The 20,367-nt window shown below is 35.5% G+C and overlaps 1 protein-coding gene across 3 annotated transcripts in view; it reads right to left on the bottom strand.

Annotated features, from left to right (window-relative positions):
* LOC144972223 (sorting nexin-14-like) overlaps nucleotides 1-20,367 on the bottom strand; it is an 80,278-nt gene that overhangs the window by 53,149 nt on the left and 6,762 nt on the right. For all 3 annotated transcript variants that reach the window (XM_078913256.1, XM_078913255.1, XM_078913254.1), the window contains exons 5-10: nucleotides 19,539-19,617; nucleotides 18,348-18,391; nucleotides 17,674-17,761; nucleotides 12,298-12,382; nucleotides 9,709-9,865; nucleotides 2,881-2,956 (exon numbers count right to left, since the gene is read on the bottom strand). In XM_078913256.1, coding sequence (XP_078769382.1) covers nucleotides 2,881-2,956; nucleotides 9,709-9,865; nucleotides 12,298-12,382; nucleotides 17,674-17,761; nucleotides 18,348-18,391; nucleotides 19,539-19,617 — 529 coding nt within the window. The remainder of the gene's footprint in view (nucleotides 1-2,880; nucleotides 2,957-9,708; nucleotides 9,866-12,297; nucleotides 12,383-17,673; nucleotides 17,762-18,347; nucleotides 18,392-19,538; nucleotides 19,618-20,367) is intronic.

Consider the following 20,367-nt stretch of genomic DNA (forward strand, 5'->3'; position numbering starts at 1 on the left):
CTTCTAGCAGCTTAGTATCACTTTGACTTGTACTTACTGGTGTATTGTCAAAGAAAACCAAAAGAAGATTATTCAAGAGATCCTGTAACGGAGAAAGATACATATATGTATGAATATATATATAAATTATAAAAACAAAAACCATGAAATAATAGTGCTCAACTTTAGGATAAAAGGAGCTATTTATAAACGTTTGAAAGATAATTAAGATTGTTTGACTTCTACAACGTTGTTATCGAGCGTTGCTCTCATCAGGAAGTGGAAGTGAAAGTAGATTGTTGTGTTTTTGTATTTTTATAGATTCGTGTTTATGGAGGTTCGTAATTATATATATATTATATAATATATATATATATATATATATATATATATATATATAATATATATATATATATATATATATATATATATAAATATATATAATAAAATAACTAAGAACACTCACCACTCACACTATTCTGTCGAGACAATCGTTTCAATGGTTTTCCATCTCTTTAGTCGACAATAAATCCATTGTGCACCTTCAAATGAGTTCGTTATTTTTTGTTCCAGTGTGTATGTTATTGATTAGGCGGTGATTAGTATTGTTATGTAGTGACATCTTGTATTGTGTTCTCATTGTGTGTGTGTGTGTGTGTGTGTGTGTGTATTTGTGTGTGGTGCATACATGTACGGATATAATGTTGTGTTGTGCAATTTTTTAATGACGGCTTGTGCGTTTGTCCATTGTTGTACGTCTGTGTTTGGTTGACCAAAGGATAGAATAATGTGAGTGTTCTTATTTATTTTATATGCTCTAATCTATAATATTGAGCACTCTCGTACCTACACCACCCACCAACATATATATATATATATACATTGTTGTAATATTTACCAAAATGTTGGAGTCAGTCTACATCGATGTTTCTGGCCTATCAGCCATCATCAAGACTGTGTGTTACATGAGTTTGATTTGTTGTGTGTTGTTGCTTTTTCGTACCAAATTTGTATCCAACAAGATTCAATATATATAATATATATATATATATATATATATATATATATATATATATATATATATATATATATATATATATATATATATATATATATATATATATATATATATATATATATATATATATATATATTATATATATATATATATATATATATATATATATATATATATATATATATATATATAATATAATATATATATATAAATAAATAAGGTCAATTGACAACTGTCTCCAGTTCGTTGTCTCCAGTTCGTAGACTATGGACTACGGAAAATTGTCGACTGATAAAATGGATAGTATAGAAACAAGTGTATCAATATATACATGTATATGTATATATATATATAAACATAGAATGAGATATATCCTGTTAGGTAAAGAGAGAGGAAAAAAGAAAAATAGAATGAAAGGGTGCGAGAAATAAAAAACAGAAAACTTTACGACGCTATTTCAGTAAAACGAGAATATTTGGAAATTTACAAGCAACGAGAAAAAGACCTTAAGTTAATTATTGCCAAGTTTAATTTTTTAAATGCTTTATTGGTTTAGAAACTATGCTGGTTATTCCAAACTTGTATAAAAATCACTCTATCAAAAGTTTCCAAACGTGCGTCTTGTTTTAACACTGCAGCGCTAATAGTGCAAGTTGTCGCGTCTGGTTGAAAAACAAATGACCGATCTGGCAAAGTCTGCAATAAGTTTGTTTTGCTTCTAAAAATGCTACATTATTTTCAGTGTGGGCAAAAATCATATTCAATTTATTTTCAAAGATGAATAGCCTCCAATGTACCCTGACTTGAACTCTATGGACTACAGCATTTGGTCATTGATAGTTTATAAGGGGGGGGGGTCACAACATTTTACACACAGACACACACACACACACACACACACACACACACCCTCTCTCTTTCTCTCTCCCCCATGTATCCCCCTTTCCCTTCTATTGTGCCTATTCTTGCATTCACATCCAACATCCTCTCCATACATTTACATTGTTTCCACATTTGTACAAAATGTGATTTTTTTTTGTAATCTTGCATTTTTGTGTTTTGTTGTTTGTTTCCTGACAAAGGCCAAGGGCTGATACGTTGTTTGTTTTGTGTTGTTCCCTTATATATGAGTCACATTTACTCACTTTATTTTTCTCTCCAAATCTACTGCTGAAATGGATTAAATGTATGATCAGTTTTAGAATGTGATTTGGAGATGTTAGGACGTTGTGTTGTTTGTTTTTAATGGTTTTATGGCTCTTGCAACACATAGAGGTCATATAAGCGCCAGTAAAAAGAAGAAAATGGAATAGTCAAAATATTCTAAAATTACAATCAAAGCATCTAAGAAAAAGTAAGACAAAGGGGTATTGGTTCAAATAGGGATTAGATGTAGATTCCAAGAGCATACCATAAATGTACTTAGTTTGAGATCACCTACAAGTCTCATCAAGACACCACTACAGGATATCAGTAAGAGGAACACATTCAAATATTTTCAGAATACACAACTAACAATACATAACAGTGAGATGATTTATACGGATAAAAATATCATCTCCCAAAACTATAACTATAACATTCGACTGTTTCCCTCCCAGTCAGGGACTCCGGCCAGGGCTAGGACAAATCCAAGTAATTCCGTTCCAAGACAAAGACAGAAAGCAACTCGGAAAACGGATATCAGGGGATAGAAGACACAGCGTGACCTCCTGCCCATCATTATTTTTGGAATGTGATTTGGAGCGTTAGGACGTTGTGTGAAAGGATGTCCTGGTTCAAATAAGTACGTAAGATTCTGGTTCGGATAAGTGAAAGGATGTCCTGGTTCAAATAAGTACGTAAGATTCTGGTTCGGATAAGTGAAAGGATGTCAAACTTACAGGATTGGCCAAGGCATCCATGGAAGGTAACAGAATTGATCCTGCCAGGAGTTCTCTCACTAATGCACATGTACTCCTGAGTTTAGAAATAATTAAAAAAAACACTTTAAGTTATATAAATATATAGATAGATAAATAAATAAATAAATACATGAATGAATGAATAAATGAATAAATAAATAATTAAATGAATAAAAATAGGGAAACATATAAATAAATAAATTATTTAATGAATAAATATATAACTAAATAATTAAATAAATAAATGATTCAATGAATAAATAAATAAATACATATGTTAATAAATAAATACATAAATCAACAAGAAATAAATAAATATATAATGAAATAACTAGTGAGTGGTGTACACCTTGAATACAACTGTATCATACATTGACAAAGGCCTGGTTTATTTTCTGACAAGTAAAATCATTTATTTTGATCAAGGAAAAACCTGAAACGTCATCACCCATATGTTGTCTGTCTTATATTAAAGGATAAAATTTCTCCATATTCATCTGGGTTTATAGGGAATGAGATTAGTGGAAGAGTAGCGTCCCTTGATTGGATGTCACCCGTAGCCTGTGACGTCACCGGCGGAAAAGTTATTAGAGAGAGAACGTCATGTTGGTTGTGCGCATGCGTCTCTCGTCCTCGCTTACGGTGAAATTGGCTTGAAACACTTCAAAACCAAATTGACATTCTCTCTGTAAGGTGACGTCCAATCAAGGGACGCTACTCTTCCGCTAATCTCATTCCCTATATCAAAGCTTTAGTCAAAATACACACAATATAAAAAAATTCAGCATCTTGTTCAACCGAGCATAACAAACATCATCAATGTCACAAATGCATTAGATTAGCCTTGTTTGCTTGTTTTGAGGGTTTTACAACTCTTGCAACACATTTAGGTTATATCAGCGCCAGTAAAAAGGAAGAAAATGGGATAGTAAAAAGTTCTAGAATTACAAATAAAGCACCCAAGAAAAGTAAGACATAGGGGAATTGGGAACAAATAGGGATCAGATGTAGATTCCAAGAGCATACCATCAATGTACATAGTTTGAGATCACCTATAAGTCTCATCCGGACACAAACACAAAATCCAACAAAGAGGAATACACTCAAATGCTTACATTAAACATTAAAAATAACAAATATAATAATACATAACAGAGAGATGATTTACAAGGAAAAAAATATCATCTCCCAAAACAATAACTATGCATTTGACTGTTTCCCTCGCAGCCAGGACTCCGCCGAGGGCCAGGAAAAATCCAAGTTATTCCATTTCAAGACAAAGACAGAAAGCATGTTGGAAAACAGATATAGGGGGATAAAAGACCCAGTAAGTGCCTCCCTGCCCGCTATGGGAGGTCAGGAACCCCACCCAGTGGATAAGCCTTGTTTTGTTTCTTATTTCACAAGTATTGTTATTGACCATTGTGAGAGGAAGCCCTGTTGAAATAATAATAATAATAATAATAATAATAATAATAATAATAATAATAATAATAATAATAATAATAATAATAATAATAATAATAATAATAATAATAATCTTTATTGTCCAAATTAAAGGCAAAAAGGCAATCATGTGAGGTAAACAATGCTCAGTTTGGTTCATGGTATGAACATCAACACGTTTACATTACAGACATAGCCATACACCAACATACACGCTTGCACATTGTTTCTACACATGTATACAAATCATTTATTTTCCTTAGAAAATACTCTTTACTCACATTCTCTCACCATACTCAGGTGTAAAATGAGTACCTGGCCATTAACAGCATTGTCTCTGTCCGAAAAAAAATTTAAAAAATTGTTGTAATATCGCCTAACAGACGTCAGTCATGTCTTGTACTACAAGTTACATGTTGCTGTTGGCAAGGGACCCCTTGTAAAGCGATTTGAGCATGTTTAGTGGATATTGTGCACAACAAAAGCTCAATTTTAATTTATCACTACTATAAAATATGTCTTAGCTCCATGATGGTCACCGTCCATTCATTCATCAATAATATTCCAGCTGGTAACAAGATTTGACCACTATGATGGAAACACGTTATAGATGATAAAAAGGTGATAAATGACATGACGGGACTCTCAAGAAAAAAAATCTTAAAGCCGGATTTAGTGAATTTCTTTACCAAAGGGCTACAAATAAACTTAAACCAAATATGCAAATATCATTGACAAAAACAGCTACAAATAAACTTAAACCAAATATTCAAATATCATTGACAAAAACAGCTACAAATAAACTTAAACCAAATATTCAAATATCATTGACAAAAACAAAGAAAAATTGGAATAAGAAAATATTCGAAATTAGTCCAGAAGTTTGAAGACAAGTTGAGAAAGTTTTTTTGTTTTTTTTTCTTTTATATGCTATCTACTAGCATCCTATCCAAAAGGTGGTGAGCAATTGCTATTGTTAGTTTCATGCTATAGAAACCAGGATAAACTCCGGCTCTTTAGGCCTAATGGCTCTGAAGGACTACTTTTTTCCCGCCCTTTTATAGGGAAAACCTGAATCATCAATCTATTCTTCACTATCATGTCCAATAGAAACAGACACCAACCCAAATGTCAACTCATCCCGCTGGTACCAACAAGATTACTGGGTTCAGTTGTTTTTTTTTAAAATCCTACAACAGATGACACTTCAAGATTTAACCAATGTCTTCTACTGGACTAATAAAAGGATTTTTATATTTATTTTACTCATTTTCGTTATTTGAATCACAGATCAAACAAACAAACAAAATATTGAGCTTTTATAGAGCGCAATATCCACTAAATGTGCTCAAAGTGCTTTAAAAGGGGTGCCTGGCCAACAGCAACATTTTAACATTTAGGACGGGACATGAAGCCTGTTAGGCAATGTTACAATAATTTCGGACAGGGACAACGCTGTTAACAGCCAGGTACTCATTTTACACCTGATTATGGTGAGAGAATGTGAGTAAAGAGCCTTCTCCAAGGACTTAACTATGCACCGGGCGAGGCTCAAACCTACGACCTTCCAATCCAAAAGCCAGTGTCATACATAGCAGCACAGTCGAGATTGAATCAACCCTCAACACGATAGAGGTCGATTCAGTTGGTTCTAAACTCAAACCTACGACCTTCCAATCCAAAAGCCAGTGTCATACATAGCAGCACAGTCGAGATTGAATCAACCCTCAACACGATAGAGGTCGATTCAGTTGGTTCTAAACTCAAAATGACAAGAAATGAAGTGAGTTAGGAAAGTGTCAGAAGACAAAAGAGAATAAAAAAAACTTGTATTCTCTATAGGGAATGAGATTAGTGGAAGAGTAGCATCCCTTGATTGGACGTCACCCATAGTCTGTGACATCACCGGCGGAAAAGTTATTAGAGAGAGAACGTCATGTGCGTTGTGCGCATGCGTCTCTCGTCCTCGCTTCCGACAACATGATGTTCTCTCTCTAATAACTTTTCCGCCGGTGATGTCACAGATTATGGGTGACGTCCAATCAAGGGACGCTACTCTTCCGTTAATCTCATTCCCTATTGTCCTTTAGCACTTCCCTAACTTTCATTTCTAGTTAATATCAACATAAGTGCCTGCTCCACTCTCTTGCCAAAACTCAAAATTACAACATTGAATTTTAAAAAATAGTAAATAAATAATATAAAAATTGTGACTTGTGGCTTTTTCAAATCTTTTTCTAAAATGTGGCAACTAAGAGAACTAAAAAAATAAGCAAAAAAGCTAGAAATTGAAAAATATCTATCCTGAATTTTTCATGCAACAAAAAGAAAAAAAATATTTTTAATTTGAAAACATATTTTTGTTTCAAAACTTGCACAAAAAGTTGTTGGGAATTGTATAAACAAGAACTCTGTGTCAATAATGTGTATGAAATGAAATGAAATAAAATATAAAAGAAGGTGAAATAGAAAATAAAACCCAAAAATGTTAAGGGACTGTCCCAGCAGATGCAACCCCATCACCATCAGCAGGACAAAAGCTTACTTTAACACGGGTACAAATGTGTCCCTATCAAAGTCATCCGAGTCCGTAAAACACACACTAAATCAAAAGGTTTGAAGGGAAGGCAAAGAATAAGGACACGTGCTATTTATCAAGTCAAGGTCATTATAATACCTACATGCAGATAAACACTATTTTAAATTCACAGCCTAGGCTTTGTTTGTTTTGTTTTTAATGGTTTTACAGCGATTGCAACACATTAAAGTCACATCAGCACCAGTAAAAAGGAAGAAAATGGGATAGTAAAAAGTTCTAGAATTACAATTAAAGTACCCAAGAAAAGGTAAGACAAAGGGGAATTTGTTCAAATAGGAAACAGATGTAGATTCCAAGAGCACACTATCAAAGTACTTAGTTTGAGATCACCTCAGTCTCATCCAGACACAAGTACAAGTTCCAACTAAGAGGAATACACTCAAATGTTTACAAATCATATATAATATGTAAACAAAACAAAACAGTGCATAGCAGAGAGAAGATTTAAAAGGAATAAAATACCATCTCACAAAACTCTAACTAAACATTTGACTGTTTCCCTCCCAGCCAGGGCCTGGACAAAACCAAGTAATCTCATTCCAAGACAGAGATAGAAAGCAAGTTGGAAAACAGATAGAGGGGATAGAAGACACAGTAAGTGTCTCCCTGCCCACTATGGGAGACAGTATAGGCATTGGATTCATTAAAATTTTTTTTAAAAAAGTCTAATAGAAAACAAAGGTGTGATGTCAAAAACTGGTTCAGATCTCAAATCTTCCGGAGGACTGAACTCATACCTTGCGTCATTCATCTTCTGCCTTCAATGTGATGGCATCTTATTTTCTAGTCTAAATATATGCTGGTTGTCAATAACGATCATCCATCCTCCTTCTTTTATAAAAAAAAATAAAAATAAATCAAACTGAGCTTTTATATAGAGCGCAATATCCACTAAACATGCTCAAAGCGCTTTAGAAGGGGTCCCTGGCCAACAGCAACATTTAACATATAGGACAGGACTTGATGCCTTTAAGACAATTTTACACATTTTTTTCGGACAGAGGCAACGCTGTTAACGGCCAGGTACTCTTTTTACACCTGAATACGGTGAGAGAATGTGAGTAAAGAGCCGTTTTCCAAGGACTCAAAGGATTATGCCCCGTCATCATAAGAATCTGCTTATACAACCTGTTACTAAAACAGTTATGCAACCTCATGATTCAATATGTAGCCTATTCAGTATTAGTCCTCTCTACATGCACACTTCCAAGGGGTTTGGAACTGGAAAAGGAGATGGTGTGACGTCAAGACTTCTCTGGCAAATTGTGACACAGTGGTTGACACTCAATGAGTGGATGATTGTGCCAATTTACTAGGTCACACACGTACACAATCTACTGACATCAAATATAAGACTGTACAAGTTGCTCCAACATGGACTTCAAACTAGGAACCTAATTGCAAAAAGCGATGAGTCAAATTATGATAGAGATGAGTTATCCCCCTTACCCTCTTAGTTATGACCTATCACCTTAACACAATGTTATGCCAGAGAGGAACCTGATGAATAAAATTATAATTTATTCTTGAATGGCTAAAGCTGAGTTATAAGAAATGATGCGACTGAGGAGAGATAATTTGGTTTCTGAAGCTAGTTAAAAAATTGAATTCAGATAATATTGACTCTAACCCCAGTGCTGCCAACCCTAGCCTATGTAAATGTGAACAATGGAGAGCCAAAATGAGTCAGATTTTGGACAAATGTGTATAGTCCTTCAAATACTATAATTAGCCCTAAATTTGATAATGGGCAAATTGACATACTAGCAATATTATGATCGAATGTAAAATGAGTGAATAAACTTTCGCTTTATGGGCTATAATCAATAGAATCGACTAACAGAATCCATATATAAATCTCATAGATAAAATGATATCTAACTCCTTATAAAAACTTCTGGGTCAACAAACAGATTAACGTGTTTAAGTACACTAAATGAGAGTATGCTTGTTAAAATGCTACAATAATAGAGATATAATAATGCGTGCAATCCTCCGCAAACTGTGTACAGTGAACGAAAATGGGGAAGAATACGCATTTTTTAACGTAAGATTGGCAGCACTGTAACCTCTATTGTCTTCATCGAGATCATTCCGACCTCATACCAGATCTCACAAAGTGGGACACAATTGGCTACTTTCACATGTCTCACTATGAATTCAACTTTCAAACCTTGCTGAATCCTTCAATATAATGTCATGAGAGACATGACTTAAGGTGTTTCCTTGTTTTATTTTTAGACAACTCTCATGCACATTACAGTCATAATAAAGTCAATTTGTGAAAAAGGAGGAAAGTGTATCGATCCATCGGTCAAATTTAAATATAACATTAAAAAAAAAAAACATCCTTTCCGTTTTGTCCATCAACTCATCGAAGACCACCGCTGGTCTTGTGTCACTTTTGACATTTGGCACCAGTCTGTCTAGGCTGATGTCATATAAATGGACGTGTAACCAAAATTCATGCAACTGAGTACATGTATTAAAATATGAAACAAGACTTGATGGTGATTTTAGCCATGAATTCACCACCAAGCAACCTGAGCCTCTATCAGAGGAAAATATTTCACACAGTAAAATCAACGAATAATTTCGAGAAATTCCCAAAATCCCGGAATTCCGCAGATCCATGGAACATTATCACTAAAATTAAAATGGGAAATCAAAAAACATAGAAGGTTAGTTGGGAAAGGGAGCTTTAGGAATCAATATATATTATATATATAATAATCGTGTTTATATTTTAACAAAAGTTTTACCTAGAGTTGAGAGCCTGTGGCCGTAAGATGTATGGGAACAGTGCTTCCACCAGACGTCTGAGATATTCCATCTCTGCCTTTCTACTCCACATGGCACAATGGACGTGGGGACCCATGTGCTCCAGACAAATACTCTGTAGATCTCCTTTGTCTTCCGCTATTGACAGAAATGAAATTTGAAAATAATATAAATCTGAGTGATAGTAAGCCGCTAGAAGCTGTCGACTTTAAAAAGTAATTAAACAAAAATGAATATAACAGCTTCAAAAAAAGACCAAAATACCAAACACTGAATGTTTTATGGTCAAAACGATAGACCATTCCATTCTAGTCCAGTGTCTCTCCAGAACGTTTGGATTGTCTGGAACAGTATTAAAATGGTTCGAGTCCTACCTTGTTGGCCACACACAAACAATTCAAGTAAAAGGAATAAAATTGGATATTTTTACGTCTGACTTTGGTGTGCCCCAGGGATCTGTTCTGGGTCCCATTCTCTACAATTTATACACACAACTATTGGGAGGTGTTATAAGTCATCACGATGTCATGTACCATATGTACACTGATGACACCCAGCTATACCAATCGGCAAAACCAAATGAAATGAAAGGCTTACTGAAATCGATGGAGAACTGCATTGAAGATGTGAAGAACTGGATGGTAGCTCATAAACTGAACATGAACGATGAGAAAATAGAACTCTTATTATGTAATCATAAAAATAACATATTTTGAACAAGCCTGTCGATTTGTATTGATGATGTGAAAATGTTTTCTGAAAACTTTGTAAAGCACTGTATTGTGAAATTCGTCGTATTGGCCAACTTTTGGCATTTTAAAATCAAAATTCTTTAAAGACTCTAGTGTCTGGTTTTGTTTTTACTCGTTTAGACTATTGTGATTCACTCCTGTCTAATTCCCCATGTTTGTTACTTGATACACTGCAGCGGTTTCAATATCAAGCTGCTAGAATAGTTTTAAGAAGACTTTGCTTTTGACTTTACACTGGCTTCCCATTAGGGCCAGTGTGCTCTTTAACTCTCTCCTTACCAGCTGTTTTTAGAATTTCCCCCGAAAATTCACACTCCCCCAGCACAAAAATAGACTTTTCTTACTCAAACAAATAAGTAACAAGTGAGCTCTACAACAGTGTTTAGTATTTATAGTTGTGATCAAAACATTTCTTTAAATTTTGTGATGTACACAAGAAATCAGAATGAGAAAACTGTCGGTTACATCGTAACGAAAGTGACGATCTTCCTATGGGTGGTAAGGAGAGGGTTAAGGTTGGAGTCATGTATTTTAAATGTTTTCACGGAAGCATCCCTGCTTATCTCAATGATCTTGTTGAACCATATGGTCCCCTCTGTGCATTGATATCAGGTGATCATCGTCTACTTAAAGTGTCAAAAAAAACAAAACAAACTTTCTGACAGATCCTTTAGTCACTTTGCACCGTCTTTCTCCCCTTATCGCTTCGTGTGTTCCAACTGAACTCGCTTTCAGGCAGCACTTAAAAACTTATTTATTTCGAGAATCCTTAATTTATTAGTTATTTTATTTGAGTAGACGATGATCACAGGAATACGCAATGTTATATATGGATATATTCAAGTAATGTGAAGTGGGGATTGGGTCGAGGCAACATGTTTTAGGGGGAGAAGATATGAGTTTCCTGATTTCTTCTTCAGTCACTGGGGTAAATTTGTTAAACGAATCCTTGCCATTGTATGATTCACATTTTGGCGGAGACGCAGAACTTTGGTCTTATATCTTGTCTTGTCTTATATTGGACACTTTGTTTTAGAAATAGGAACCAAATTCATTAGGAAAATCTTTTTCTGGGATAGTATTAGGGGAAACACAATCAATATTTGTTCCGGTCATTGACTTTGTTATGCAGTATAATATCTTTGTTGTTGGACAATTGGAGATTTTATCATTCAAATAAGCACGCTTTGCTTGGTAATCAGTGTGCGTCATTCTGCACGTCTTCTTTCAGATTTGGCCTCTTTGATGGCAATGTTCATCCACAGGTCCAATGGTCGATTCCTGACTTTCCTTGTTGTTGTGGGAGCATGGCGCTCTAGGAGCTCAGAGAGCTTCTCACCATATTGGAGTGCAGTCTGGATTTTGGTATCTGCAAAATGCTCTGACATTTCCCTGTCCAGACTGTCCTTGTTGATGTTTCTCAAATTTTTAGACGTAATCTTTCGTCTGACAGAGAGTCGATGTGTTTGACCATGAAAGCGATGACATAATAATAATAGTGATAATGGAAATAATAATAATAATAATAATAATAATAATAATAATAATGATAATAATAATAGTATATAATAATAATAATAATAATAATAATAATAATAATAATAATAATAATAATAATAATAATAACAGTAATAAATAATAATAATGATTTAAAAATAATAAATAATAATAATAATAATAATAATAATAATAATAATAATAATAATAATAATAATAATAATAATAATAATAATAAAGATCACATCACTGAAATCCAAACGTAAAAAGAAAAAGCTCCAAATTGTCATTCCTGTCTTTCAATATTTCAAAGCTACACACCTTGTTTGTAAGCATGTACACACATGTCAATGTGCTGAATACCGGCCTGTAACATACGTCCTGTCACGAGTTGGGCCAGATCCACCTGATAAAATACAATGGAGATTATTTCATGATAGACATAACCAAAATAAGAAGAAATGAATATAGTTCAAGTTGACATTGAACAATCCAGTTCAGACATTATTGATTTCACGGCTATGTGGTCTTGTGGTATGACACTCGCTTTCAGATCGGAAGGTCCTGGGTTCGAGCCTCGCACTCGGCGCATAGTTGAGTCCTTGGAAAAGGCTCTTTACTCACATTCTCTCACCGTACTCAGGTGCAAAATGAGTACCTGGCCGTTAACAGTGTTGTCTTTGTCCTAAAAATTGTAATATCGCCTAATAGGCGTCATGTCCCGTCCTACATGTTAAATGTTGCTGTTGACCAGGGACCCCTTGTAAAGCGCTTTGAGCACATTTAGTGGATATTAACAAGATATGAAGTGAGTAGAAAAGTGCCAGAAGACAATAGAGAAATAAAAATTTTTTTCGCGGCGGTGGTGGGGTTTGAACCTGCGACCTTATTGGTACGACAACTCCGCCTGGCAGGTGAGAGCGTGGCTCTACCGTGTGAGCTATCCACGAACACAAAAATATTCGTTTCAAACCCAAAGTCATTTCTAGATCCCTCTCTCACCCACTTCTTGAGACCGCCGATTCGTTCACCACCATCGCGAAGTAATTTTGACCAGCAGTTAAGCTTAATAGCCAATATTCTCATCACAAACATATAACATAGAAACGATTGAGACATTGAGTATGCTCCGGTATATACTTCTTGAGACCGTGAGAGAGGGATCTAGAAATGACTTTGGGTTTGAAACGAATATTTTTGTGTTCGTGGATAGCTCACACGGTAGAGCCACGCTCTCACCTGCCAGGCGGAGTTGTCGTACCAATAAGGTCGCAGGTTCAAACCCCACCACCGCCGCGAAAATTTTTTTTATTTCTCTATTGTCTTCTGGCACTTTTCTACTCACTTCATATCTTGTTGTTACCAACATAAGTGCCTGCTCCACTCACTTTTCTGAATTAAAAATTCACCCCATATACCGGAGCATACTCAATGTCTCAATCGTTTCTATGTTATATGTTTGTGATGAGAATATTGGCTATTAAGCTTAACTGCTGGTCAAAATTACTTCGCGATGGTGGTGAACGAATCGGCGGTCTCAAGAAGTGGGTGAGAGAGGGATCTAGAAATGACTTTGGGTTTGAAACGAATATTTTTGTGTTCGTGGATAGCTCACACGGTAGAGCCACGCTCTCACCTGCCAGGCGGAGTTGTCGTACCAATAAGGTCGCAGGTTCAAACCCCACCACCGCCGCGAAAAATTTTTTATTTCTCTATTGTCTTCTGGCACTTTTCTACTCACTTCATATCTTGTTGTTACCAACATAAGTGCCTGCTCCACTCACTTTTCTGAATTAAAATTCACCCCATATACCGGAGCATACTCAATGTCTCAATCGTTTCTATGTTATATGTTTGTGATGAGAATATTGGCTATTAAGCTTAACTGCTGGTCAAAATTACTTCGCGATGGTGGTGAACGAATCGGCGGTCTCAAGAAGTGGGTGAGAGAGGGATCTAGAAATGACTTTGGGTTTGAAACGAATATTTTTGTGTTCGTGGATAGCTCACACGGTAGAGCCACGCTCTCACCTGCCAGGCGGAGTTGTCGTACCAATAAGGTCGCAGGTTCAAACCCCACCACCGCCGCGAAATTTTTTTTATTTCTCTATTGTCTTCTGGCACTTTTCTACTCACTTCATATCTTGTTGTTACCAACATAAGTGCCTGCTCCACTCACTTTTCTGAATTAAAAATTCACCCCATATACCGGAGCATACTCAATGTCTCAATCGTTTCTATGTTATATGTTTGTGATGAGAATATTGGCTATTAAGCTTAACTGCTGGTCAAAATTACTTCGCGATGGTGGTGAACGAATCGGCGGTCTCAAGAAGTGGGTGAGAGAGGGATCTAGAAATGACTTTGGGTTTGAAACGAATATTTTTGTGTTCGTGATAGCTCACACGGTAGAGCCACGCTCTCACCTGCCAGGCGGAGTTGTCGTACCAATAAGGTCGCAGGTTCAAACCCCACCACCGCCGCGAAAAATTTTTTATTTCTCTATTGTCTTCTGGCACTTTTCTACTCACTTCATATCTTGTTGTTACCAACATAAGTGCCTGCTCCACTCACTTTTCTGAATTAAAAATTCACCCCATATACCGGAGCATACTCAATGTCTCAATCGTTTCTATGTTATATGTTTGTGATGAGAATATTGGCTATTAAGCTTAACTGCTGGTCAAAATTACTTCGCGATGGTGTGAACGAATCGGGGTCTCAAGAAGTGGTGAGAGAGGGTAGAAATGATTGGGTTGAAACGAATTTTGTGTTCTGATAGTCACCGGAGAGCCACGCTTCCTGCGGCGGATTGTCTACAATAAGGTGCAGTTCAAACCCCACCGCCGCGAAATTTTTTTTTTCTCTATTTCTTTGGCACTTTTCTACCACTCATCTGTTGTTACAACATTCTGTCCCTCTTTCTTTAAATTCACCCCTATCCGAGATTTGTCCATCGTTTCTATTTATATTTTGTGATAGAAATTCTATTAAGTTAACTTGGTATATTCCGATGTTGACTCTTGATGGTGAGAGAGGGATCTAGAAATGACTTGGGTTTGAAACGAATATTTTTGTGTTCGTGGATAGCTCACACGTAAGCCACGCTCTCACCTGCAGCGGAGTTGTCGTACCAATAAGGTCGCAGTTCAAACCCCACCACCGCCGCGAAAATTTTTTTTATTTCTCTATTGTCTTCTGGCACTTTTCTACTCACTTCATATCTTGTTGTTACCAACATAATGCCTGCTCCACTCACTTTTCTGAATTAAAAATTCACCCCATATACCGAGCATACTCAATGTCTCAATCGTTTTATGTTATATGTTTGTGATGAGAATATTGGCTATTAAGCTTAACTGCTGGTCAAAATTACTTCGCGATGGTGGTGAACGAATCGGCGGTCTCAAGAAGTGGGTGAGAGAGGGATCTAGAAATGACTTTGGGTTTGAACGAATATTTTTGTGTTCGTGGATAGCTCACACGTAGAGCCACGCTCTCACCTGCCAGGCGGAGTTGTCGTACCAATAAGGTCGCAGGTTCAAACCCCACCACCGCCGGAAAATTTTTATTTCTCTATTGTCTTCTGGCACTTTTCTACTCACTTCATATCTTGTTGTTACCAACATAAGTGCCTGCTCCACTCACTTTTCTGAATTAAAAATTCACCCCATATACCGGAGCATACTCAATGTCTCAATCGTTTCTATGTTATATGTTTGTGATGAGAATATTGGCTATTAAGCTTAACTGCTGGTCAAAATTACTTCGCGATGGTGGTGAACGAATCGGCGGTCTCAAGAAGTGGGTGAGAGAGGGATCTAGAAATGACTTTGGGTTTGAAACGAATATTTTTGTGTTCGTGGATAGCTCACACGGTAGAGCCACGCTCTCACCTGCCAGGCGGAGTTGTCGTACCAATAAGGTCGCAGGTTCAAACCCCACCACCGCCGCGAAAATTTTTTTATTTCTCTATTGTCTTCTGGCACTTTTCTACTCACTTCATATCTTGTTGTTACCAACATAAGTGCCTGCTCCACTCACTTTTCTGAATTAAAAATTCACCCCATATACCGGAGCATACTCAATGTCTCAATCGTTTCTATGTTATATGTTTGTGATGAGAATATTGGCTATTAAGCTTAACTGCTGGTCAAAATTACTTCGCGATGGTGGTGAACGAATCGGCGGTCTCAAGAAGTGGGTGAGAGAGGGATCTAGAAATGACTTTGGGTTTGAAACGAATATTTTTGTGTTCGTGGATAGCTCACACGGTAGAGCCACGCTCTCACCTGCCAGGCGGAGTTGTCGTACCAATAAGGTCCAGGTTCAAACCCCACCACCTCCGCGAAAAATTTTTTATTTCTCTATTGTCTTCTGGCACTTTTCTACTCACTTCATATCTTGTTGTTACCAACATAAGTGCCTGCTCCACTCACTTTTCTGATTAAAAATTCACCCCATATACCGGAGCATACTCAATGTCTCAATCGTTTCTATGTTATATGTTTGTGATGAGAATATTGGCTATTAAGCTTAACTGCTGGTCAAAATTACTTCGCGATGGTGGTGAACGAATCGGCGGTCTCAAGAAGTGGGTGAGAGAGGGATCTAGAAATGACTTTGGGTTTGAAACGAATATTTTTGTGTTCGTGGATAGCTCACACGGTAGAGCCACGCTCTCACCTGCCAGGCGGAGTTGTCGTACCAATAAGGTCGCAGGTTCAAACCCCACCACCGCCGCGCAAAAATTTTTTATTTCTCTATTGTCTTCTGGCACTTTTCTACTCACTTCATATCTTGTTGTTACCAACATAAGTGCCTGCTCCACTCACTTTAGTGGATATTGCGCTATATAAAGCTCAATCAATAAATTCACCAAAGAAAAACAAAACAACGACAAAACAAAAGAAAAACATGACAAATTGGTTTGGAAAATTATGTTTTACTAATTTTCCAGTCCATGTGTATTTTGTAGAAAGCCTAAACTCATTAGTTTTGTAACTGGAGCATGTAATACCTGCCAGGATGGGATTCTATGGATTCCAAGCACTACCGTTTTACCATTACATTTTCATGATATTGATACGATATTACAGACACTGCTGTTATTGATATCATCATTGTGATATACGTTTTATATAAGTAACTTTTGTATATTGATTTGTAACATGCATTGAGCATCACACAGTGATAAAAATGCGCGATATGAATGTCATGTATTATAATAATAATAACAATAATAATAATAATAATAATAATAATAATAATAATAATAATAATAATAATAATAATAATAATAACAATAATAATAATAATAATAATAATAATAACAATAATAATAATAATAATAAATAATAATAAATAATAATAATAATAATAATAATAATCACCATCATCATTATAATTGTCATTATAAAATGTTTTATCATAAATCTCTCTCTCCCTCTCTCCCCTAGTCTTCTATCTTCCCTTCCGCTCCCCCTTCATCCCCTCTCTTTCCCACCCCTTTTCTCCTCTTCCTCCCTCCTGTCCGTTAATCCTGCTTAATATGATTGTGTGTATTTGTAACATGCATTGAGCATCACACAGTGACTTTTATCATGACTAAAGACAAAGTATTGAAGGCAATTCAAATTTGACAAGGAGAAAAAATTGTACATTGTATTGTGAGACAAAATTATATTTTCTACAAACCTTTTTAATCCTCCGCAGCAACACAGATGCCAAGAATCTAAAGTTACACCGTAGCTCATCCACAAACTCCTCATCCTCACTCAAATCTCTGAAGAATTAACAAAACAAAATAAAAAATTCAAAAGATCAAACAAGCCATTGTAGATGCATTCTTTTAGTTATTTGCCAGGATTTCTATTTCAACCGATGAAACAGTTCTTCAAACCTTGAAAATTTTACTTCCTACACATATAACTGTTTGGCATACATGTCAATTATTTATAATTACTTTTGTTCTAATGAAAACTCTGATTTCAACAATTAATATCATTTGTGACATAAAATTACATTTATCAAAAGCAAAATAAATGTCATTACCATTTCAATGAACACATCACAGATTATGTGTTTGTTGAGAAATTCTTTTTAATAATAATAATAATAATAATAAATAATAATAATAATATAATAATAATAATAATAATAATAATAATAATAAGCAGCATATTTCAATACCGCCTTTTGTTGAAACCTCAAGGCGCTTAAAAATTCTTTACAAACAATTCAATTTGCTTTACTTGATCTGATTTTTTTTTTAAAAAGATGCTTTTAATTTCTAGGATAATGTATTCGAAGATTGTCCATTCTGATCCCACATTTCCCTACTCCAATGGATTCCTATACGCCCACATTACCTGTACCATGTGTAGACAAATTCTTTGATGACAATGTTGAAAAACTGGAATGCAAGAAAAGGAAAGAAAGAATAAAAAGAAAAAAAAAAAAGAATGAGTATTGAAATAACAAAAGCAATTGGATTCAGTGGTCTGATGTCAAACAAAGAAAATCTGTACTTTTTATTCTTCGTGCTGGCTAGAACTTTTCATGTCTTGTGATCAGAATGTGTAAAAGTCAAAACATGATCAAATTTATGGTTTTTTTTCCCTCTGGATACGCTTTTATGCTCGCCGGAGAAATATTTCATACGGCGTCTGCCATTGTTCCGATAGTTTAGAGTCAGTGTTACTAAGTTACCATGCGTCATAAGGAAGGAAGTGACGTTACGACTGTTGAATCCTATTGTGATGACAGCACTTGACACATGTTACTTAATTAAAGGTCTTTCCATTTTAAAATTTCTCACATACCATTCTCACAGAACCCTAGCGCACTAAAGAATTAACTCTAGATTCAGAAAAAATGTTCAAAGTTAATCAAGAATTTGTTATTTTTTCTTTTTAATCAGTTGTCATCTTTACAACCCATGTGATCACAATTGTTTAATTTTTTTTTTAAATCAACAACAATGCACCAAAATCAAAATAATAAAATTCCCTTTATTCATTCCATAGGGGAAATTTGTCTCTAGGGTCTATTCCAAGGGAAGACTGGAATAAATCAGGCATCAGCCGCAGTGCAGTGCCGCAAATTGAGCTAGGGCGAGGTGACTTGCTCAAGGCCACACAGCGCAGGGGCGGGTGATAGAATTCTCGGTCCCTTTTGGGTACGAAGCAACGACCGTACCGCTGAGCCATGCTGTCCCTGATTAGGATTCAAATACAAAATATCTTCATTCAGAAGGATGGAGACATGACACACAGAAATTACTATAAAGGAATCTCATTTTTAAAAATGAGAAAACTAGTGCCTGTAACTTTGTCCTTTCATTCAGAAGGATGGAGACATGACATACACAAATTACTATAAAGGAATCTCATTTTTAAAAATGAGAAAACTAGTGCCTGTAACTTTGTCCTTTCATTCCTTTAGTTTATCAATCTATTTAAAATGACAATAGTTGTTTAAACGTTGCAGGATTTCTTCTACACAATCTACAATGTAAATGCAAAATCATTTCTGAAACAAATCACTAATTCCACTCTCACCTCGTCAAGGGCATCATCTACTTTCTGTCGAATATTCAAATTGGTCCAAGGTTGGAAGGCCAGGATGTTAAGCTCTGGTCTGGAAAAAAAAATAAAAAAATACATGGTTACCCCAACGATCAAAGATCTATATCTATCTATTAAAGGATTGTGCTATACATATTGTTGATAAATTCTTTCTGCACAGACAATTATTTTCTTTATCCACGTAAATTCAACCTTCATTCATCAATTTCATTATATATATATATATATCCATTACCTTCCTAACCTTATAAAAGCCAGATTTACTACCTCATCATAGGATAAAACAGTATTATACTCTCCAAAATATAGACTTTGTCTTTTTCTTTTTATGTAGCATGAGACAAAATCTCAAAATAGAATTAAAAAACAAAACAAAACAAAACAACTTTTCCTATAAATGTATGTCCCGAAAAATGCGAGTTTGAATGATGATAATGAAAAAGGTGGAAACCTTTGGGATGAAATCAAATTGATGCATCCCATTCATAATATTTAAGGGCTCCAAGTGAGTCAGACATAACAAGAGTTATGTTTGTTTGTTTTTAAGGGTTTTACGGTGCTTGCAACACATTTAGGTCATATCAGGGCCAGTAAAAAGGAAGAAAATGGGATAGTAAAAAGTTCTCGAATTACAATTAAATCACCCAAGAGAAAGTAAGACAAAGGAGAACTGGGAACAAATAGGGATCAGAGCATACCACCAATGTACTTAGTTTGAGATCACCTAAAGTCTCATCCGGACACAAGCACAAAATCCAACAAAGAGGAATACAAATGCTTTCATATTACATTCAAAATAACA

Source organism: Berghia stephanieae, chromosome 5 (assembly GCF_034508935.2).
Source record: "Berghia stephanieae isolate SIO BIC M18660-M18661 chromosome 5, UCSD_Bste_1.3, whole genome shotgun sequence".
NCBI lineage: Eukaryota > Metazoa > Mollusca > Gastropoda > Nudibranchia > Aeolidiidae > Berghia > Berghia stephanieae.